Source organism: Heloderma suspectum, chromosome 10 (genome assembly GCF_057233095.1).
Source record: "Heloderma suspectum isolate Gila_16-S chromosome 10, 16-S_ref, whole genome shotgun sequence".
Lineage (NCBI taxonomy): Eukaryota > Metazoa > Chordata > Lepidosauria > Squamata > Helodermatidae > Heloderma > Heloderma suspectum.
In genome coordinates, this window is record NC_139467.1 from 20360884 (window position 1) to 20384346 (window position 23463).

General features: G+C 44.4%; 1 protein-coding gene across 1 annotated transcript in view; it reads left to right on the plus strand.

The window, feature by feature from the left end:
* LOC146337918 (IgGFc-binding protein-like) overlaps nucleotides 1–23463 on the plus strand; it is a 66574-nt gene that overhangs the window by 35849 nt on the left and 7262 nt on the right. Inside the window, exons 12-20 of the mRNA XM_084816337.1 lie at nucleotides 2827–3026; nucleotides 4373–4514; nucleotides 5790–6118; nucleotides 9617–10190; nucleotides 13392–13990; nucleotides 15178–15742; nucleotides 17896–18473; nucleotides 18810–19380; nucleotides 21417–21616. Of these exons, the coding sequence (XP_084672463.1) occupies nucleotides 2827–3026; nucleotides 4373–4514; nucleotides 5790–6118; nucleotides 9617–10190; nucleotides 13392–13990; nucleotides 15178–15742; nucleotides 17896–18473; nucleotides 18810–19380; nucleotides 21417–21616 (3758 nt within the window). The remainder of the gene's footprint in view (nucleotides 1–2826; nucleotides 3027–4372; nucleotides 4515–5789; nucleotides 6119–9616; nucleotides 10191–13391; nucleotides 13991–15177; nucleotides 15743–17895; nucleotides 18474–18809; nucleotides 19381–21416; nucleotides 21617–23463) is intronic.

Consider the following 23463-nt stretch of genomic DNA (forward strand, 5'->3'; position numbering starts at 1 on the left):
AAGCAGAAATATTCAGGAAGCTCAGTTTGTGCCTGAGAGACAAAATGCTCAGCTTGAGGAGCCAGGTCAGAGACAGCAACTTTATAGGACTATAAGGACACATATTGCCTCATTGGACCTCTTTTGAGTTAGAAGCTGCAATACCACCTGTTGGCCATCTGAAGTAATAGTGGTGCTGAAACACAGAAGAGTGGGCAAGCAGCTTCAGTCTTTGATAGCCTACCATTGTGGTGAGACTGAAAAACTCTTGGGGTGGGTTCCACTGTGAGAGTTGCTGGTTTCAGATCTCTGAAACACTGACTGTACTGCCCCTCTGTTATGGAGTCCCTTCCTTCCCCTACAGACACTTGAGAATTTTCAAACCCACCAGTAAAATTGTCTCATATGGGCTAGTTATCAATGGATGGGGTTAAACAAATCTTAGTTATTGTGTGGATAATATCAAATTCTTTCAGTAATGGGCAGAGTAATACAAACTCATAGATGCACTGGCTGGAGGAAGTCTGGAACTGGATGTTATAGAAGAGTCCCTCTGCTGGCAGAAAGGAGCTCTGCTGGTAGCAGGTGGGAGAGCATGTCTACCATGGAGGCCTCTGATAGCCCCATGGAAAGCCCTGTGTGGACACAGATCTGCTGCCAGTGGTGTTTCTGCTAGTGGTAGGCCCTAAAATCCTAAAGGCAAGGAGCCAGATCTATCCCAAGCCCTGCTGGCAAATGAAGAAGGGCAGGGCTCTGACCTCATAGACGGAGCCAGCCACCATGGAAACCTTCTAAACGGGTCTGGAAGGAAGACTCTAAAATGGGGGGGGGGACACTTCAAGATCTTAGCTTCATCTATGGCTCCAGGGACTAATCCATAGGACCATAGAATTGCTTTCTAGATTTTCCTGTTTCTATTCCTCAACATTCATAGGTCATAGACATAGACATAGACATAGACTCATAGGATTGGAAGGGGCCTACAAGACCGTCGAGTCCAACCCCCTGCTCAGTGCAGGAAGCCTGATTCCCAGGCAGTCTCCCATCCAAGTACTAACCAGGGCTGACCCTGCTTAGCTTATGAAATCAGACGAAATTGGGCACATCCGGCCCTTTGCTCGGCTTTAGGTCCTAGAAGTTGACAGCACAACTTGGTTATTATTATTTTTAAACTATAAACTGCTCTTTTTATTTACAAATTTATTTACATATGTGTACCTAGAGGGTCCTCATAGTATATAGTTACTAAGACTTTATTTTTTGAGTGGCCCTAATTTCATTTCCAACTATGAATGGACGGACTCACCTCTGTCCGCACTGCCAGGTGCCCTCTGAGCCATTGCCTCCCATCCGCCCCTGTTCAGCACCCTGGATGAGCCACCACATGGTCAGCAGGTGCCCAGTGGCCATCCAGCCCCTCAGCAAGCCCCCATTTTGTGAAAAAATGGCAGCTTGGGGTTTTCCATTAATGTAAAGTTGCATAAATGTCAGCAATAAAGGGGCCATTTCTGCAATATTACAGGCGTAAATGGACCATTTATGCTTGTAATGTTGAGTAAATGGCCCCTTTATGGCCACCATTTACATAACATTGTTTACAGAAAAACCCAAGCTGCCATTTTTTTTTTCAAAAAATGGCAGCACGTTGAGGGGCCGGGTGGCTGCCGGGTGCTTGTGGACTGCATGGTGGCTTGGCGAGCAGGGCCTGGGAAGCGTGATGGCTGAGAGAATGGGGTCCAAGAGGCCAAGTGGGGGGGGGCAATGGACTCTACCCCTCTCTCGGACTCCTGCAACATCCCTATTTCCAACTGATGGGAATTCAATCACCTAAGTTTGCTATTGGAAAGCATGCTTGTTGTTTAATACAAGAGAATCTTCTTACAAGGTGATGAATAAATGTAATAAAACAAACGTAGTATCTGTATATAAATTTGTAGTATTTGTATAGTAGTATTGTAGTATTTGTATATAAAACAAACGTAGTATCAGACATCTTTCATGGTTGATAAGGGATTTTTAACAAGTGTATGAGTCACTTGTCAGGGAATCTTTCTACAAATGAAATGAAATACAGTTCAAAATTGAAATTTATTAAAAAATTAGAATTCAAAGGTGATGATTAGGACTGCAATTTGTTTCTAAACTGCTCCTTTGAAATTTGAAGCAATCAGGTTGCTAATTTCAATGCTTTACACCTTGCTTTCTCTAAACTTCCTAAATCCAACAATATCCAGAACTGGTAATGGGGGGGGGGGGGTTATGGGAAAAAAAATAAAGTTTCTGCCCCAAATTCATTCCAGCTCCAGCTTTTTATGAAACCCATTTTTCTTAAAAGAATTACTTCTTCACACAACATATAGTTAAACTATGAAATTCACTTCCACAAGATGTAGTGATGGCCACCAATTTGGATGGCTTTAAAGTGGGGGGTAGACAAATTCTTGGAGGAGAAGGCTATCAGTGGCTACTAGACCTGATGGCCAAATGCTACCCACAGTATCAGAGGCAGTATGTCTATGTGAACTGGTTGCTGGGGAACATGGGTGGGAGGGTGCTGTTGCACTCGTGTCCTGCTTGTGGGTTTCCTGTCCACAGCTGTGTGAACAGAATGCTGGACTGGATGGCCCCTCAGTGTGATCCAGCAAGGCTCTTCTTATGTTCTTAATTTTTTCTCTAAGTGCTTTAGAAAACAACAGCCATCCGTGATTTGTTCCTTCCTTTACCAGTCCCTCACTCTGTCTTCATTTCCCAACAGATTCTCAGGTTAACTTTTCCTGTGCCCTCTCATCTTGAGTAGCACTGTGGATCTTCAGATTTAGATCGAATATGTCTTTCCTTCCAATTTAGCTCTAAAGTGCCCAGCTAACAGTCACTACAAGGTCTGTGCTGACCTCGGTTCCACCAGCTGTGCCAAGATCTCAGACCCCAGACCATGTCCGGAGACCTGTGCTGAGGGCTGCCAATGTGATGATGGCTTCTTCTTTGATGGCCTTGGCTGTGTTACTGCAGAAAATTGTGGGTGCTTCAAGAATGGACGCTACTACAAGGTAGGCCGATCTTCTAGACCTCATTTTCCATCCCGCTTCCTCCCTTCTTTTTTTCATCATCAGGGATCAGGTTATGTTTTTCTTTTTTTCTGCCCATGCTTCCTCATTTCCATATTCTTTCCAACCAAAAATCAAAACCACTTCTGATCAGCTCTCAGAAGCCTTTTTTAGGGATGTATGAAACTCCTACCTTCCGGGGGGGGGGGTCCGCAGGGGAGGAGGTGATCCGTTCCTCCCCCCTGGAATCCTTCAAAGTGGCCCTGCATCCGGAGGATTTTGAGGGGACGCACTCTGGCTCTGGATCCTTTGCAATACAGTAATGGTGGCCGCCATTACTATATCCCTTGGAGAAATACTGCCACAAATGGCATAGTAGACGCCACTTGCAGCTGTAAAACACGGGTTTTCACCTAAATAGAGCCATAAACAGCTGCATTTAGATTAAACTCAGCGCTTTACGGCCGCAAGTGGCATCCACTACGCCATTCGCAGCTGTATTTCTCCAAAGAATACAGTAACAGCAGCTGCCATTACCGTATCGCAAAGGAGCTGGAGCCAGAGTGCCGGTCCATGGTGAATCTCTGGGAGGCAGAGGTGAGTGGTGCCGTTCCACCGTGGATTCCAGAGGCCAGATTCCAAAGAATCCAGCCTCATCTGAGTCTGCAGCAGAATTCTTCACCATCCCTACTTTTAATCGGAGCCACCAGCCATGTTTTTTTTTAAAGCTGTCTTGAAATACCTAAATAATTCTCTTTAAAATGCAAAAGAGATAAAATCCTAGTAAATGAATTTTAGTTGATACAAGGAAATGAATCAAATTGCAGAATCATCCAGAACTATGATACAGCACCTACACATCTCTCTTGATGGATGATGTAGATCTAATTCAGCAGTAATTACAGATGTACGGCTGTGTAAAATCCGCTCTGTCTGTGTTTCGCGGATTGTCAGGTGCCAGTTTTATTCCATTGTCTGCCCACAGACTGATGTAAATATCCTTTTTTCCATTGTGCGGGAAAATATTCAAAATAATTATGTAAGTATTTACATAATTTACCTCAGTACGTAACATTTAGTATATTGTCCCCCATTCCATTCAACGTTTCCTCAGCAGAAACTTACATGTTTTCCTGTGAATTTATATGCGTAAATTTGGGGAAAGTAAAAAAAAAAATCATCTGGAAGTCCACAGGCTCCGTGCTGCCTGAGGGGGTTGCTCTGCAGCCGATTCCACATGTTGGAATTTTAGAAATCCGAGCTCCTTTTAGTCCATCTCAAATTTCTCCAGTGTCCTCAGCTGTAATCCCATTACTGTTATATTGCATTATTTTCAAATCTCCTACCAGCCCAATGAGAAGGTTCTGCTGAATAACTGCCAAGAGAGCTGCCGCTGCATCCCAGGCCAAGGGGTAATTTGTGAGGCCCACAGCTGTGCCACCGATGAGACTTGCAAGATCCAAGATGGAGTCATGGGTTGCATAAATAAGGGTAAGGTGATATATTCATTTAAGCACTCAGGCGAGTAGAGGTTCAGTGAAAGTCTTGGCCAGATGGTTGAAAACCTAAGATTGAAAGCCTAAGGCTTGTTTTGTTTGGTCAAGAGCCATGGTCCCCTCTGTCACTGATTGAGACCTTATCTTTCCCCCACAAAGGCACTTTCCCTCATAACCACTGCTTCTCCATAACTCATATCCTCTCTCTCTCTCTCTCTCTCTCTCTCTCTCTCTCTCTCACACACACACACACACACACACACCCCTTGGGACCCCAGAGATTCAGATTCCATCTGTGCTGCATTCTTGCTGCACCCTGTTCTCCTCTAAGCCACTCTTGGTTAAAACAGGTGAATAAGCAAAGGTCAGTGATATAATTACTTCATGACAATGCAGACCACTATGTAGGCCATCATAAGCTTCTGAACAGCTGTGGCATGGCAGTCCCTGCCCCATGCTGAGCTCACCCCTGGGACCATTTATCAGTGGCAGTCAGCAAGCACTTGGGCTCTTAGCCCTCCTCAGCTGTTATTTGGCAGCGGTGACTGGTTGCTCTAGCCCACATTGCTATTACTCTGGCCACAGAGTTCTTTTCAGGTTCTGTTACACCACCATGACAAATCTGGTGTTATCAGGAAAGGTGTTCATTCCTCTTCCTGATACCACATCCTCTATGAGTTCAGTATCATTGCTCCCAATACATATAAACAACAACTTGAGTTGAAGGTTTCTGCCTTAGATGAAGTAATTCCCTTGGGGATTGCCTTTGTCTGACATCTTGTCAGAAAGGGCTACCATAATGTAATTGCTTGGCTGATGCTTGATCAGCACTTCCTGTTTCTAACTGAATGCTGTCATTTGGATGGTGACCCATGCCAGGCAATTATAGCTGCCTGCCCCATAAAGAGATGCTAGCAAAATGATTCCCTTTATGGTGGCTTTCAAAACACTGTTTTTTTGTTCTCACTATTATTAAACCATTGGGATTCAGAAATCCTTGCTGATTTACTGCAAGATCTACTGGGAGATCTTGATCTACCTTCTGCTCACACCTGCTGTACATCACTTTCAGCACTTTTGATGGAGAATATGATTGGTCAAACCCATAAACAGTTGACCTAGTAAAACAGGGACAGAAAGTGAGGATTACATGTTGTTCTTGTCTTTTGCTTTCCCCTGGATCTATGGCTAAAACTCACCTCCTCCTCTGCACATATATTCATGCTATATGGATTTTAGCACTCACTCATGTTTTTGCCTTTCATTTCAGATCCATGTCAAGCCTTGAAGTGCCGAGAAAAGGAAACATGCAAAATTGAGAACGGCCAAGCCAAATGTGTCCCTGACTTCACAGGAAGCTGCTGGGGCTGGGGAGATCCGCACTACCATACCTTTGATGGGATGGACTTCAATTTTCAGGGCACCTGTTCTTACACCATTGCCAAGTACTGTGGAAATGACTCTACGCTGGTTCCTTTTACTATAGATGAGAAGAATGACAACAGGGGCAATCAAGCTGTGTCCTATGTGCGCCTGGCCAACGTCTATGTCTACGGGTACAAGATCTCAATCTACAAGCAGGAAATTGGAAGAATCAGGGTATGTCAGATTAGGGATGTGTGAGAATTTCCTTTCTGTCCCATTCACGATCTTGAATGTGTACATGTCATGAGCAGGAGCACTTTTTTCCCAAAAATGTTTGCAAATTCCCATATTTGCAATTGTGTTCAAAAAATGTATATTTTTTTAAAAATGCACACCTTTCTACACACATTTTATATATATATATATATATATATATATACATACACATTTTCATGTTTTAGTCAATGGAGGAAAAGTGTGCACTTTTGAAAAATATGCACAGAAATTTGCACTTTCCCCATTTGAAATGCATACCTTTCCTGTTTGAACAAGCCAAATGAAACAAAAGGTCAAAAACAAAAACATGAGTGAGCCAAAACTGAGCTTTGAAGTGTAGGTGAGCTTGAAAATCTCTGTTTCTCCCATCCCTGTGTCAGATAGCTAGGAGGAATGACCCCATGGAATACAATCAAGTTCATGCTTATATATAGCCTCTTAAAGAACCAATATTGGGCTATGTAGAATAAAAAGAATAAATATAGCAGAATGAGGGATATTAAGCAATTATTGCAAGTCCTTCTCAGGAACTTTGTTTAAGGGATTAGCCTAACAAGCAGCTTTTGAACCTTTTAAATAAATAAATAAATACATACATAAATAAATAAATCTGATTCATCTCTAAATAATTGAGATAATGACCAAAAGCCTTGATTATCCAGGGACATTCGATCTCATTTTTCAGCTCACTCTGCATTTGAATTTGAATCTGACTGAAGAATGAGGTGGGGGGTGAGATCAGATACTGATGTGATTATAACTGTGATCCTGTACATACTTACCTTGGAGAATGTCTCATCAAACTCAATAGGTCTTACATCAGAGTAGATGTGCTCTCAAAATGTTGTTATCTTAGGGTTACTATGCAGTATGATAAGGACAGTAGACTAAAGTAGGGTGCAGAAGGGGGGAAGTACAAATTGGCTATGATGGTGTTATTGATGATTTATCCCAAGAAAATAATGCCCATTTGCTCCCATGTAGAAAAATGAATGGAATAATCTGAAGTCACACAATTTATCAGATCTAGTTACCCAACCTAGCAAGATCAAATGAACTTGGGGTAGATGCATGCTATAACATGGCAAAAATGAGCTCTGAATCGATCCAATATGGGTCCATCCTACAGTTCATCTTGTGTGATGTTCACACTGAGTAATAATGCTATACATCAGCCTTCCCCAGCTAGGGTCCTGGCAAAAGGTTTTTGACTGCAACTCCTATCATCCCTGGCCATTGTACATGTTGGCTGGGGTGGATGGGAGTTGAAGTCCTAAACATCTGGAAGACAGGTTGGAGAAGGCTTTCAAGGGAGGCTTTAAATCCTACAAGATGGGCATGCAAGCAAAGGCAGTATGGATCCCTGTTTTGGCCTCACATGTTGAAGCCAGAGTAAGAGCAGCTGCCAATACGTCTGGGCTTGGGTTGGTTTCACAATATGTCAAAATGTGTGTAGGCATTCCACATATTGTCCAATGGGCCCCAGTTCAAGTGGTTTGTTGGTTTTTGTCAAGATGGACTCTCTTAGTCTCCATCTCTCAAGATGAACTCACAAGGAAGTGAGAACAGCAGTCTTATTTCTGGAAGCTTGTACCTACAATGCATTTGTGCCATTATGAGATGATGAGGCTACTTCATGAAGAGACGTGTCCCTGTCCTAACTTCAGCACTCCATCAATGTAGGCTGAGTGGAAATCCAGATCCATCCCTCACATGCTAAATGTTTGTGCAAACTGACTTTAAACCACTTCTGTGACCACACTGCCAAAACATGGGGGGCTCTTAAACCAGCCAGACTTCTCTGGTCTGCCAAGTAATGTGCTCAAGAACAACAGACAAAATTAAGCTACCAAAAGAGACAATTAGGGATCGGTGGAGAGGTGACCTGTAACAATGGGTTAGATGCTGTGGTTAAAATACCTGTAGATTCCCAGCCTGCGTATAAACAAGGACTCAGGATAATCACTGTTCATGGAAATAAGCTCATCTTTGTGGTCACTTGGGATGAGTTGAGACATGACTACCACAGCCAAGAATGAGTAGGAACAGTGACTCAGCTCGATGATGATGATGACAAGAACCACTGAGTACCAAAAGAGTCCAATACAAAGGCATCACACCAAGCCAATTAAATAAGAAAAACATCCAGGCTTGGATTTGGCAGATCTCCCTGAATAGTTTTACATGATGAGCAGATAATTCTTTCCACACATATAACGTTATCTCCACCCCTCACCACCAGCATTTTTTTTTTTAAGGGGGATACAATTAACACCAACCTACTTCAGTATTAAATATCCTACTTCCACCACTTAGGGACAGATTCTAAGGAAGATTGGGGTTAATATGTGCCAGTGATTATTTGAACCTGAGTTTGGTACAAAGTCTGTTTCCTAGAGCGTGTTAAATAATAATAGAGGCTGCCTCTGAGCATGGAAAAAGTTCATTCCCATCTGACACTGTGCCCACATATTTGAAATTCAGTGCAAATTCTCCAGATCAGCAGGCCTGGCTTCCAGATAAGGGGAAGGATCCAACAGTGCCTGGCAGTGCTGGCCATCAGCAGCAGGGGTCTGTTGGATCTCACCTAAGATGTTTGTTTGTTTCCTCTAATCTTAGAAATGGAGGCTAGAGATGTGGAAAAATTCTTCCCAAACACAGCCTCAAACATCTTGCTGCCTGAAGCAATGCACCCAATTGTGCTCCCCCCTCCCAAACATCCAACTCACAAGGGCCAACTCTAAAGAAAAGTTTTGCAACACCATTCAGACATCAGTTCCTACTTTCATCTAACCCCTATATTCTGCTGCTTGAAGCAGACTGCTTCACTCTGCTGCATGGTAAGTGTTACTTCCCTGTAGGGATGGTGCAAGCACCCAATTCCATCTGGGAATCTGGACGAACCGCCCCTGCCCACACCCCCGAGCCCTGCTTGCTGAGCCCCTGCCCCTGCTTGTCTCCTGCCCCCGCTCAGAGAATGGCCTGCACTCACCCCAGTGGCCTCATCAAGCTTTGTGGTCACCATTTTTGAGAAATAAAATTGTGATCACAAAAATGCACATATTTGCGTATGCACAAAAATGCACATTTTTGCCAAAATTTGCATTTTGCAATCACCATTTTATTTTTCAGAAAATGGTGACCACGGAGCTCGACAAGGTCACTCAGGTGATTGTGGGATGCTCACTGAGCACGGGAGGGGCTCAAGCATGGTCTGGGGACCAGCAAGTGGGAGCAGGGGCTGGGCGGGCACCTGGACAACCCAGACAGGGGCGGGTTTGCACATCCTGACTTCCTTGTTTCTTCCAATCCAAACATTAGCTCACTTATTCCTCTTTCCTAGAATAGAAGGCTGCATGGAATTGTTTGGCACAATTTCCAAAGAGCAGAACTCTAGAAAACCAAAGCAATAATTCCCGGTGTGTGTTTTGTTCTGTTTTGTCATCCTGCCTCTAGCTAAATGATGCAATTTTCAGCCTGCCATTGACTCTTGAAGATGGAAAAATCAAGCTTTACCAGAGTGGCCCCACTGCTGTTCTGCAAACAGATTTTGGCCTCCAAGTGACATATGACTGGCATACGCACCTGGTGATCAATCTCCCCAGCGGCTACTATAATGCCACGTGTGGGCTGTGTGGAAATTTCAATCAAAACCCTGGGGATGATATGGCCTTTCCCAATGGGACCAAGGCTTCCTCCATCGTAAGCTGGGCCAGCAGCTGGAAAGTCAAGGATCGGGACCCCTTCTGCTGGGATTACTGCCAAGGGAATTGCCCAACATGTGATGACAACAAGAAGGAGTTGTATGGAAAGGAAGAGTACTGTGGGGTGATCAGCAAAACCTCAGATGGACCCTTCAGAGAATGTCATGCCAAAGTGAACCCAAACAACTTCTTTGATAGTTGCATTTATGATGTGTGCCTAAATGGGGGAGCCAAGAACATCCTCTGCCAAGCACTGGAGGCATATGCAAAAACATGTAGGAAAGCAGGTGCCATAATATACGATTGGAGGACACCATCCGGCTGTGGTGAGTACTCTTCCCCCAACAGGAAAATGCCTGAGTTCACTTAACTACACACATAGCTTGAGTGAATTTGGAAGGTCCTACTCTGGTAAAAAAAAAAATCTGTAGACATTGTGAGGAACATTATCATCATTTTGATAAGATTACCAACATTTTTCAGGGTAGCAGCATCTTAGAGATATCGGAGAAATCTTCAATTGAATCAAATGAGTTTGGATTTCTATGAATCTGACCTACAGCAGACTGGCTTTTCCCACCTTGCACAGATTCCGTGGACTTGCAGACCAGATTTTGGTTTATTTGTTTTACTTTCTGGTATTTTATGCAAATTTAGTCATAGAAAAATATTTTTAAAAAAACACATACAGCCAAAAATGTACATTTCCCCCATAGGCTAAAGCATGAAAATGCCCATGGGGGAATTTGCACATTTGGGGGGAATTTGCACGTATTTGCAAATGTGAATTTGCATGAGTGTGAATTTGCACAAATTTGAAATGGCAAAAATCCAATTCTGCCAATGAGCAGACAGAAAGGCACCTGACAATTCATGAAACACAGATGGAACAGATTTTACAAAATCTGTACATCCCTACAGCAGCTATGATGATTTGCACATCTCTATGACACAGCAGCAGCTCCTGCTGTTCTATGCAAAGGGATAGTTCACATAGACTTAGTGATGTACAAACCCCCCACTTTCTGGTCTGGGAGGGTTGTAGAGGGGCCATCCGTGCCACCCAAGGCCCCTCAAAATCCTCCAGAGTTGCTCCCCGTCTGGGGCAGTTCACAGAGCGACTCTCCAGCTCCCTATACAAGGCGATACGCTAATGGTGGCTGCTATTAGCCTATCACTGGGAAAATAAAAATTTAAACTGACCAGCTTGATTACAACATTTGTAAAAGTGCGGATTTTGTAGCTCAAGTGCATTCCAGTTTGTGTACAAATTCAGGGAATACAAATTATATAGGTTTGCATCAAAATGTGAACCAAACAAAATTCTCACTCATGCCTAATTAGAAATCCTTCCAGTGGGTAATAGCAGGATTGAACGAGTAGAGTGATAGATCATATGGACAGCAGGGGATTTGGATTAAGGTTTCTCCTGGCCTTTTCCCACTATTATTTTATTTTTTATTTTATTTATTGCATTTATACCCCACCTTTTTTCCTCTTGCAAGGAACCCAAGGCGGCTTACATTATCCTCCTCCTCTCCATTTTATCCTCACAACAACAACCCTGTGAGGTGGGTTGGGCTGAGAGTCTGTGTCTGGCCCAAAGTCACCCAGTGAGCTTCCATGGCCGAGTGGGGACTAGAACCCGGATCTCCCGGCTCGTAGTCCAACACTCTTGCCACTACACCACACTGGCTCATTGCTCTTCTAATAACGGTGGGACGTATTGCTTTTAATAGCAGTATACTGGTTCAATAATCACTCATTATAATACTACATCATGCTATGGCCTCTATTTATTTTTGGCAGCACATTGTTTAAGAGTAGCATTTTTAAAAATAAAAAGGGAAGTTTGATCAGCTCAAGGGGAAGAAATTTGCAGTTAATGATTCAGAACTATATTTTATGTACCATTGAGACAAGCGTGCATGCACAGGAGGACAGCTAGGTTCTGTATGTGTCAGAAAGATTATTTGTCCCTTATTGGATTAGATCTTGAGTATCTAACCTTGTTTGCTCTGAATAAGGAGGTCAGAGGAATCTGTCCAGGGGGTGAAGTTTGCAGAGCTTTTAGCAGCTTGGCCCCCTGGATTCCGGCTTGCTTACCTGTGAGCTGGCTCAACTTGATCTGTATCGAATCAGGCCAGCTCATGGATTTCCAGGGAGGTTTCCCCCTTAAACTTGCCATTCATGCAAATTTCAGCCATAATTTGTGTAATTTGTGCAAATTGACATTGTAATAGGCTTAATTTTGAGCAACTTGCAGATGCACTTTGCACAAAACTAAGCATGTTCTGGCCACGCTTTGCACAAATTATAGCCGAAAGTTGTGTTAATTGTGATTTTAAGGGAGGAGAAGAACCCTAAGAAAGTTCAGCTTGCGAAGCCCATGGCTCAGCTTGCAAAGCCCATGACTCAGCTCGTGGCTCCAGAGGAATCCAGCAAGCACAAAAAGGGCCAGATTTCCCCACAACGGCCATCCCTAGCTCTGGATGAACTTGTGGTTGAGCAAACACACAAGATAGCCATCAACTGCCTCATCTCTCCCCGAGCACCCTGCAAGGATTTCTTCAGTGTTCGGGACGGGGGGAAAGACTTCTTAGTTGACAATTCTTATACGCCATTTTTTGCCCAGAAAATCCAAACATTTCTGTATGTATAATATGCAACAGGGGTGGGGAGCAGAAGGTAGATCGGCATCTACTAGTAGATCTCTGGGTGATTTGCATTAGATCTGATTCCCAGCTTGTCGAACAATATCAAAAGCTCAAACATTTTTCTCCCCTGAAATTAGGTCACTGGAAAAAAAAGAACACTTGAGGGAAATCCAGGTGTGGATTTGTGTGTGAAAGGAGTTGTAAGCTTGAGCGTTGGTATTGATCTCAAATTCCTAGGGATGTCGGAAGAATCCATCTGGGGGCAGGGCGGGGGTGGAGCTCACCAAGGTTTCATCAGCTTGGTCCCTTGAACTTCAGCTTGCTTCCCTGCAAGCTAGCCTTCTGCATCGAGTCAGGCCAGCTTGCAGATGTTCATGTTTCTTTTCTTTTTTTTTCATAAATAGAAATTTGTGCAAATTGCAGCCACAATGTGTGTGATTTACCCAAATTTGATCTGTAATTTGTGCAAACTATGAAAATCACAGGCTCAATTGTGTGAATTTCTATTTCTATTTATGGGGGCAGGGTGTGGGAACCAAAAAAGTTCCTGGATTTCAGGAAAAAATCCCACAGCTTGGCTAGAGAATGCAAACTGAGCTGGGTGGACAATGAGAATCCATCTGGCCCCCAAAGGGCTAGATTTGCACATGATGGACACTCCTACACATTCCCAAGCTGAGCATGGGCTCGTTGATGGACCTCAGGATTCCACTAAAAACAAAAACAAAAACAAAGTAGATTCCACAAGCCTGAAGTCTACCCACCCCTGGTATACAACATTAGCATTGGCTCTTATCAGATTGAGGTTTTAGCACATATTTTGCCAGTCGTTAAATATGTGCTGTTCTTCTTCTTCGCTCCTCTTTCCAGTTTTGCCATGCTCTGAGAACAGCCACTATGAGTTCTGTGGTAATGCTTGCCCAGCCAGCTGTTCTGACCCCACCGCTCCATCTGGCTGCCAAGAGCCATGCGTGGAGACCTGCCAGTGTGACGATGGCTACGTCCTCAGCGTCGACAAGTGTGTGCCCGTAGGGAGCTGTGGCTGCAGCTACAATGGCTTCTACTACAAGCCCGGGGAGGAATTCTGGGCTGATGAGAACTGTGGCACTCACTGCATGTGTGATTCCACCGTGGGCATAGTGGTGTGTAAACCAGCTGGCTGCAAAGCTAGTGAGCAGTGCACTGTGATTGACGGGGTCCGGGGTTGTCATCCCATCAGTTCTGCTACTTGTTCAGCATCTGGGGACCCTCACTATACCACCTTTGATGGAAAGAGATATGATTTCATGGGCACCTGTATCTACCAGCTGGCTGGACATTGCTCTGCTGACCCAACTCTCCAGCCATTCACTATCAATGTGGAGAACAACAACCGAGGCAACAAAAAGGTGTCCTACACCAAAGTGGTAACATTGGAGGCTTACAATTTAAGCATGGTGTTGAGCCAGGAGCATCCTCGTAGGATCAAGGTATTGACATAGGCAACATTGGTGGATGCATGTGGAGGTTCTTTGTATTCCTACAGGACCTTTTGAGGGGCTGGCTGCTGAAGCAGTTGCAGATCCTGCAAACACTGACTAATAGCTCCTGGCTGAATCTTGAAAGAGGCGATGGGCTCAGTTGTGGCAGTCTGTAAGAAATCTCTTCAGCCATTGTGATTTTAATTGTTGGGTTTATTCATAGCCCTTATTGGGTCTGTTGACATTCAGAATGTTGATGAGGTAAGGCTCCAGAGCCATCAGGACTCTTCATCAAATATATGCATTTGATAGCCAATGGAGTGCTGTCAGGTCCAGATCCAGAGCATGGGAGAAGCACAACAGTAGTTTGTGGTCAGCAAGAACAGGACTCCTCATTGCTCAGGTGAGCAGCACTGACCCAGAAGCTTTTATAGGGGGCAAGGATGCTGCTGCTGCTGCTGATCTAATCCAATCTCACCATCCAAAGATGTGAGGGCTTTAACTACATTGCTTGTTCTGTAAGGTCCCAGTGAGAACCACTTTTGCCTTATATGCAGACCTTTTGGAACTGCTTTACGGATCCTTTTAAAATTAAGATAGAATGAAGCAGTCACTAGGGATGAGAACCCACCCCAACTCAGGTTCTCCAGGCACCCGCTGAAGTGCCACCCCCACTCCCTACTCGGGACCCACGCTCAAGCCCCCACGGGTTTGGCGAGTCACCTGCACTCACCCCGGGCCCACCCATAATACCTCCAATATTTCACATATTAAGCTTTCCCAGCCCCAAATTGAGCATATTTAAATATGCACATTTTGTACACTCCTTTTTTTCCATAAAAGGCTGCAAAATGGTGGGTGCTCGCCAGACAGATCGAGGTGAGTCTGGGAGAGTGCAAGGGGGGGTGAGCAAGGGCAGGGGCTTGGTGGGCGTGGTCTGGGGGTTGCAGCCGGGGGGGGGATTCCTGACGGACTCCCAGACCCAGTCTGGCATCCGTGACATCCCTAACAGTCACCAACTATTTTGCTAAGCCTTTTTGAAATCACACATTTATACAGGTCTACTCAGGTGTGGACTTTCAAATGTGTTCATCTTAGTTGAGCATCTCAAGACAGTTTCACTAGGGGGGGGGCTTTAAAAACCAAGGGGTAAGATTACATTAAAGACAGTTCCTTCCTGTTTCATCATGTTTCAGGTTAATAAAATCTTTGTGAACCTGCCTTTCTACCATGAAGACAAGATAAAGGCTTACATCCAGGGGAATGAGGCTTTCATCAAGACTGATTTTGACATGACAGTAACTTTTGACTGGAATAGCTATGTCAAAATCACTGTACCCAGCACATATGCCAATGCTGTCTGTGGCCTCTGTGGCAACAACAATTTGAACCCCAATGATGACTTCGCCATGAAGGATGGAAGCCAAGCATCAAGCATATCTCAGTTTGCAGAGAGCTGGAAAGTGGCAGACGTCCCCGGTTGCTCAATGGGTTGCACTAACAATTGCCCAGTATGTGGAGAGACACAGGAGGAAATGTATAAGGGTGACCAATACTGTGGAATTCTCATCAAAAAGGATGGGCCATTCAGGCAATGCCATGCGACCATCGACCCAACACCCTACTTTAATAGTTGCGTCTTTGACACCTGCCAGTACCATGGTCAGCATGATGCTCTGTGTAAAGCCATCAGTGTTTATGTGGAAGCCTGTCAGGCTCTGGGCATTCAGATTGAACAGTGGAGATCGGACTCATTCTGCAGTAAGTGTCATCTCTTCAACCTGCTTTAGCACAGTTCTGTAGGGAATGGCTAAGCAATAGGGATGGCGGAGAATTCCGCCACAGACTCCAATGAAACCGGATTCTAAGAATCCGCCCACCCAGAGTCCGCAGCGGAACAAAAGACTCACCTCCACCACCTGGGGGAATCCACGCAGGAGCAGATCCTACCTGCTGCCAGATGTCCACTGCCACCTGTCCTGTCTGCTCCTGCCTGGCTTTGGACGCAAATGGCGTCCAGCGTAGTGGATGCCATTTGCGTCCCTGCCGTTTGCCATCATAGGCTATGTAAATCTTTATGTAGGCTATTACAGCAAAGAGCAGGGGCGCAAATGGTGTAGCGGACGCCATTTGCATCCCTGCCGTTCGCTGTGATAGGCTACGTTAAGATTTATGTAGCCTATCACGGCAAATGGCAGGGACACAAATGGCATCTGCTACACCGGATGCCATTTGCGTCGGAAGACAGGCAGGGTGGCAGCGGACAGACCCAGCCGGCAGCTCCACAGACTCGCCACAGAGTGGAGCCAGCCAGGGAGGATTCCGGGGGGAGGAATAGATCGCCTCCCCCCCCCCGCGGACCCTCCCAGCGGACTCGGAGGTGAGTTCCATACACCCCTACTAAGCAAGCACATTCCAGATGTAAACTTGAAGGAGTTGAAAGAACAGGTTGCAAAAATATGACATTCGTAGACTTTTCAAATATGAGGTTTTGTTTGGAGAGTTACCCTTCCAAATCTATTCCAACATTAACAGTTAACTAGAATGCTTGAATATGATCATTGTACCAAAAATCATTGACTTCTCTCTGTTACTCAGCAGAGGCAAGGGCTTAAAATATGTCACACACATAAGTTCAGGGAATATAGTGGGTTAAGAGAAGAGAAACATACTAACTGTATTTCAAAGGCTACTTGGGTTTTTTTTTGTGGGGGGGGCCGAGTTATAACATCTAAGTCCTGATACATACAGGTCACTAAAAACAAACTGACCTGAATTTAAAATGCATAGAATGAATCTGAAATTCAGATTTGTTTGAATTTTCTGGTATCCACATTCAGATTCAGTTTGAACATTTAAGGATGCTGTCCTATGCATGTTTAGGCAGAAAAAAAAGCTTCTGCTATTGGGTGGTATAGAAATGAAACAAACAAACAAATCATCCTACAACTCCCAGCATTCCACAGCCAGCATGCCTAAATATATCTAAACATGCATAGGATTGCACTCTTAAATGATAAATATCAAATTCATTTCACCTTTGATAATCCAGGTATGTTCATTATTAAATCTTGAGCAAGGTGTGGGAACAGCATATTCTTGGTCTATCCCACCCTTGCAGATACTGCTACATCTTTAACAGCTTGGTTTTGTATTTATTCAGCAGTTTCAAGGCTCATAGGACAATGCTAGGAAAAATTATTTGCACTGAGATATGTCTTCTTGTAAAACAAAGCTAATCCATTAAGGGCACAATCCTATTGAGATAGACCGTCTCCTCCAACTTCCTCTAAAGTCAAAGGTGATCACCTATCCAATGCAGGGTGGCTAAAGCACGGAGGAGAGGATTCCTTCCATGTTCTGGCTGCCCTGCAGTTTTCCTTAGATGCCCGATTTCGGCTTCTGGGAGGGGGCGGGAATGGGGCTGGAAACTGCATAGGAAGCTGTCTAGAACAGCTTCCATGGTCTCCTCCCCTCCCTGCCCCCAGGAATGCCTCCTTTTTGCCCTGTCCATGCTCTGTGTTACAAGAGTGGTTCTCTCCACCCCAGCTATGAGAGGGAAGGGGAGGGGGTGGATGGGGAGCACAATTTCTCAGCTATGAGCTAGTAGTGCTGTCTGTTTATGAGCTCGGAGCTGGGAAACCAAAAAATCCTATCTCCCCCAGATGCTGTCTAGGGGACATAGGATTGCTCTCTATGGATTGCTCAATATGAGAAAGCAACTTTTTAGTCAGATTATAGATTGAGCTAATGTAATGTCTAATCTAACCAGCAGATGTCACTCCATAAACAGAACCAGCAACAGAGCATTGAAGACCTATTCCACTCCCCATCCCCAAAGGACCATCTTTCCTCCAAAATAACTTCATTGTTAGCTTGAAATTCTCCATTGTCTGTGTTGTCCTTTCTTCCAGGCCTTGCCTGCTCATTTAATTCTCACTATGAGCTCTGTGGAAATGGCTGTCCTGTCACCTGCCATGGCCTCTCAGCTCCAAATGGCTGTGTGGCATCATGCAAAGAAGGATGCTATTGCAATGTTGGGTTTGTCCTGAGTGGGGACCAGTGTGTTCCTATCGGTGATTGTGGCTGTGTGTACCAGGGCAAGTACTACAAGAAAGGAGAGGATTTCTACCCCAGTTCCTCCTGCCAGGAGCGATGCCAATGCACTGACAATGGAGTTGTTGAATGCGAGAAAATCTCTTGTGGGCCCCATGAGGAATGCAAAGTGGAGAATGGCATCCAAGGCTGCCATCCTGTGGGCTCTGGCAAATGCAGTGTGACAGCAGGATCCCACTATTTGACTTTTGACGGACGGGGCTATGACTTCCACGGTACCTGCACTTACACTTTAGCTAAAGTTGATGGAAAGGATTCTTGGCTAGCTAACTTCTCTGTGCTAGTGGAGAATGAGAGATCCCTGACAAAGACAGTTGTGGTTTCTTTTCATGGATATACTGTTGTCATTGAGAAGGCAATGAAGTGGCAGGTCAAGGTAAGTCTCTAAATAAGATACCTGCAAAGTTCACCTGAAATTTTTATAATTGCAAGAGCCTATAATTGCAAGAACTTCATCTCCGATGCCATATGACAATGTTAGGAAGGGCAACAGGGTGCTGCAGAAGGGGAGGGGAGGGGAGGAGAGAAAATTTCCCTCTGCTTTTCTCCCTCCCTGTGTTAATTGCTGTTCCTGCTGAGTTAAGGAGGGCTCACCCATCTCTATTTTGAAGATATTTGCATCTGATGCTGTGACTCTGGGAATTTGCCTATGTTTGGACATATGTGCATGTAATGAAAGTGTCTGCAGTCACATTCTTTGTTATTAATATAGGTGGATGGAGAGCTATATACATTGCCAATGAGTACAAATGATGGGAAACTCTGGGCCAACCAGGAAGGGAACAACATCATTGTCCAGTCTGACTTCAGCCTCAAAGTCCTCTATGATTCATTCTCTTATGTCTTTGTGTCTGTGCCCAGCACCTATCAGGGGCATATCAGTGGCCTATGTGGTAATTTCAATAATAACAAAACAGATGACTTCACTCTGCCCAGTGGAAAAAACACCCAGAATGTTGATGAGTTTGGGGCCTCTTGGAAGGTTCCTATTGATGGTACCAGTTGTTCTGATGGGTGTGGCAAGGAATGTCCTGTCTGTGATTCATCCAAGACTGCACCATACAGACCTGAGAGTTCCTGTGGAATGATCCAAGCTAAATCAGGCCCATTCAAAGACTGTCATTCCTTAGTGGATCCTACTGAATACTTCAACTACTGTCTCTATGATATGTGTGTGTCCAACGGAGCAGGGGAGACCCTGTGTCAGAGCATTCAGGCATACGTGGCAGTGTGCCAAGCTGCTGGAGTTATGATTGAAGCCTGGAGAACAAACACCTTCTGCCGTAAGTTTGCACAGCAATCTACATTTCCATGTTCACTCCCCTGTTTCCCCCACCACACTGATGTTTCAGATGTCCATTGTGTTATAGAAGGTCAACAGAAGTGATTTATACCTCCCCTGCCCTTCAAATGCTTATGCAGCATTCAGCATGGCTTACAACAATTAAAATACAGCATCACAATAAAACAACGTTATCAAATAAAATACATTAAGATACAATACAGCAGAGTTGGGCATAACGGATAAAAAACAACTCTTCAAATGAAAGCATTTTCTGTCCAGCAAGGCAAAATCCTGATGGATTTTTTTAACTCTTCACCAACCAGCAGAAGGCAGCAAGAGAGGTAGCCACTTGGGTTTCATGGGGCAAGCCAGCGGTTCCATAATTTTGGTGTGGCCATGGAGAAGTCCTTATTTCTTGCCACAGGCAACCTTGCTTCCATCATAGGCAGGACACCCCACCAAGTGGTAGAGAAGGAGGTCGTCCTTTAGGTAACCTGAACCCAAGCCATCTAGGGCTTTAAAGGTAATTATCAACACTCTGACTTGTGCTGGGAAACAAACCAGCAACTAGTGGAGCTGCTGCAGTATATCGATGTGACATGTTCCTCAAGACAAGTGCCCACTAGTATTCTTCCTGCTGCATTCTGAATGGACTGGGCAATGTGGATAGGGAGACATTTTTCTCCCTCTCTCATAATACTAGAAGCTGGGATCATCCCATGGAACAGATTCGTGGGAGATTCTGGGCAGCTAAAAGGAAGGACTTCTTTGCACAGCGCATGGTCAAATTATGGAATTCCCTACCACAAGACGTAGTGATGATGGTCACCAGCAGTTTGGAAGACTTTAAAACGGAGTTAGACAAATTCCTGGAGGAGAAGGCTATCAATGGCTACCAGTCCTGATGGCTCTATGCTGCCTCCAGTATCAGAGGCAGTGAGCTTGTGTACACCAGTTGCTGAGGAACATGGGTGGGAGGGTGCTGTTGCACGCAAGTCCTGCTTGTGGGTTTCCTGTGGGCAGCTGCTTGGCCACCGAGTGCACAGAAAGCTGGACTAGATGGACCCTTGGCTTGATCCAGCAGGGCTCTTCTGATGTTCTTATGTTAACTGAAGTTTCCAAAGGTAACCATGTGGGTGCAATTTGGGCAATGCAGTATGAGGAAAGTGATGCCATAAGTGAGAAGGCAGTGGGCAGTTTGGTACAGTCATTCTTGACACCATGAATTGTTGTTCTTTCATGATGGTATTAATGTAGATTTTTGAATGGCACCTGGATGTGAAATGCAGATAACATGAGCTCTTTCTTAAAAAACAAAAACAAACAAACAAAAGGAAAAGCAAAAGCAAATTTCTAGCACTGCTGTTTCTGGCTATATGTGTAAATATGCATTAGCAACATTGGCAAATATTCCAAGCATTTAGATGGTGCAGCAGCTTTGTCCTAGAAGGATCTCTGTCCTCCTGGCTGAAGGTCACACATCCTACTGCCCTCTTTCATCCTCTTGCTGACAGATTGTCCATGGTCAAGAACAAGAGAAACAAATGAAGCCAATGATTCAAATATCCAGTTCACAATACAGTAATCAGGTTGAGAGATTTTATGCACCCCCCCCCAAAAAAAAAACACCCTTTTAAAAAAGTGTAGTTGATTCATATTGTCTGTTCCAGAAAGTGAATTTCTGGGACTTTTGTAGAGAATACAGGCAGAGATGCCCTCAGTGTAATTAGAGCAAAATTAGGTGTAATTAGAGCAAAAATTAGGTGTAATTAGGTAAACCAGTACTCTGGCTTAAAATAATAAAGGAATGGACATGCATGAGCGCTGTCACAACTTATGAAAATAGAATACGTATTTTACTGAATTTCTATGATACCTTGTGCATATATCATACACTCAGATGAATATGGGTGAAATGTTTTTTGTTTGTTTGTTTTTTGTTTTTTAAGAAGAATGTTTGGCTAGTACTCCATACATACTTGCCCACTCCTGCCTACTTTTATTGGTCCTCTCTCTTTTTTGCTCTCTCTTCAGCCCTCACCTGTCCATCCAGTAGCCATTATGAGTTGTGTACAAGGACTTGTGATTTCACCTGCACCAGCTTGTCTACCCCAGGGAAATGCACCAAAAAATGCTTTGAAGGCTGCCAGTGTGACAGCGATTTTCTGTTTGATGGTAACAGATGTGTGGCAATGGAGGACTGTGGCTGTATACATAATGGGAGATACGTCAAGGTAAACGCAGCCCTCATTAAGTTGTGTTATATGCAGATGTGTGCATGGCTTTAAGTAAGCCTGTAAGAGCTAGTTTAATTTCTCCTTGAGGCCTCTCTCTTAATGCTGGCTTTGAAGCTGAGAGATGCAATGTGCTCCCTCTCTCAGTGTGTACTGGAGTTCTTCAGGAGTGAGTGTTCATTTCTTGTGTTTGGAAGTAACAAAGAAGCCTGTTGCTGAAGTTACAAGAGTAACTGGGGATCCATATTTGGGGGAAATGCACCTTTTTGGAAGTCCGCACTTGCACACGTGCACATCTTTGAAAGTGTGGACATGCACAAGCTTGGGAAGTCGCAAATTCCCCCCCAAAAAAATTATGCTCCTGCTCGCATTCATGTTTGGGCTTGCAAACAGGACACGTTTGCGTAACCCACAACATCTCTGCATTAGTTAGGAGAAGCGGACGGGTTCAGTCTTTTCTGACAGTGTGATTCCCATCCATATTTGCAATAACAAAGAAAAGAAACAACAATAGGGATGAAATTTAAATGTATATTGAAATAAAAGAAATAATTCTCATTGGGACACAGAACAGTAATACACAGTCAAGTGACAGCAATACGCTCGATATCATTGACCGTCTGGTCGCTGTTGCTTCATAGCAGCAGAGAAGTCACAATTTCTTCCAGCTATTAACGGGGTGCACAGAAGAAGAACAATACAATGAGCTCACAGTCCTTTCATAGTTCCTGCAGCTTTCTTGTGCAGGAATCTAAATCTTCATTCTTAGTTGCTTGTATCCTAAAAACAAGCAAAGCAGGCCTGCAAATTGCATAGAGGGCCTTCCCTCTGGAGCAGCTCTGAGCAAGGCTGGACTGCTGGAATCTTCACAAAGAACTGAAGCCAGCCCACCCAGGCAGAAGAGCACTTACTGAACATGCTCCAACAGCTGGTTCTGGAAAGAGAGGGGGGGATAATGACCCCACCCAGTACTAGCAAACACAGGCATGCTAGAGTCACCACTCTTTTAACAATGCTGGGAGGAACAACTGAAGCATGGGTTACGTTTGCATGATTTGAGAACAAGAATGAAATTCTACTCACCGCCCATACCAAAACACACTTAAGGGTCACTACAGGAAGTGAATTGTGCCTGTTCACAAAACTAAACTCTAATAATCTATCTGGAATGACAGGGCTTTTAAACTCGAAACACACATCCATTGTGTTGTGTTATACTTGGGGTGGGGGGGCTGCTTTTTGGGCCCATTTTGGAGGGGTGGACATGATTACTTTGAACATGATAGCAAGATTACTTTGAACATGGTAGCAAGATTCAATTCCTGTTTTTAAATCTCATTTTTTTTTAAACAAATCTGTTTTCCAACCCTTTTAGAACCTTACTTTAGATTTTATTTACTGTTTAGTCATGTTGATGATTTATATTTGTAGCGTTTCCTGTGCCTGTTCGGTGCATTCCCTTCCTTTTGGTTTTAATTAGAATGCAAGCCTTTGGGGCAGGGATTTGCCATTTTATTGCCATCTGCACTGATGGCACTATATAAAATGATGATGATGTGTGAGCTTGGGGGGGAATCGGTTCACATTTGAAGTTGCGAATGGGGCAAATGCCAATGATTTGTGAACAGAAATGAAATTCTCATGCACCCCTAATCTAGATGCCTTGGATGAGCCACACATACATGGAAGCAGCCAAGACGGCCCGCCTTTGCCTGGAGGGGGCCACCTCTGCCACCACCAGCACGCCCGCCTAAAAGAAGCAACGTGTAGTTGGTGTGTAGGTGGTAGAAAGGGTCCCATCCAGGTTGAGAAGGGCAATAGCTCCAGAGGGATGCATCACAGTATCC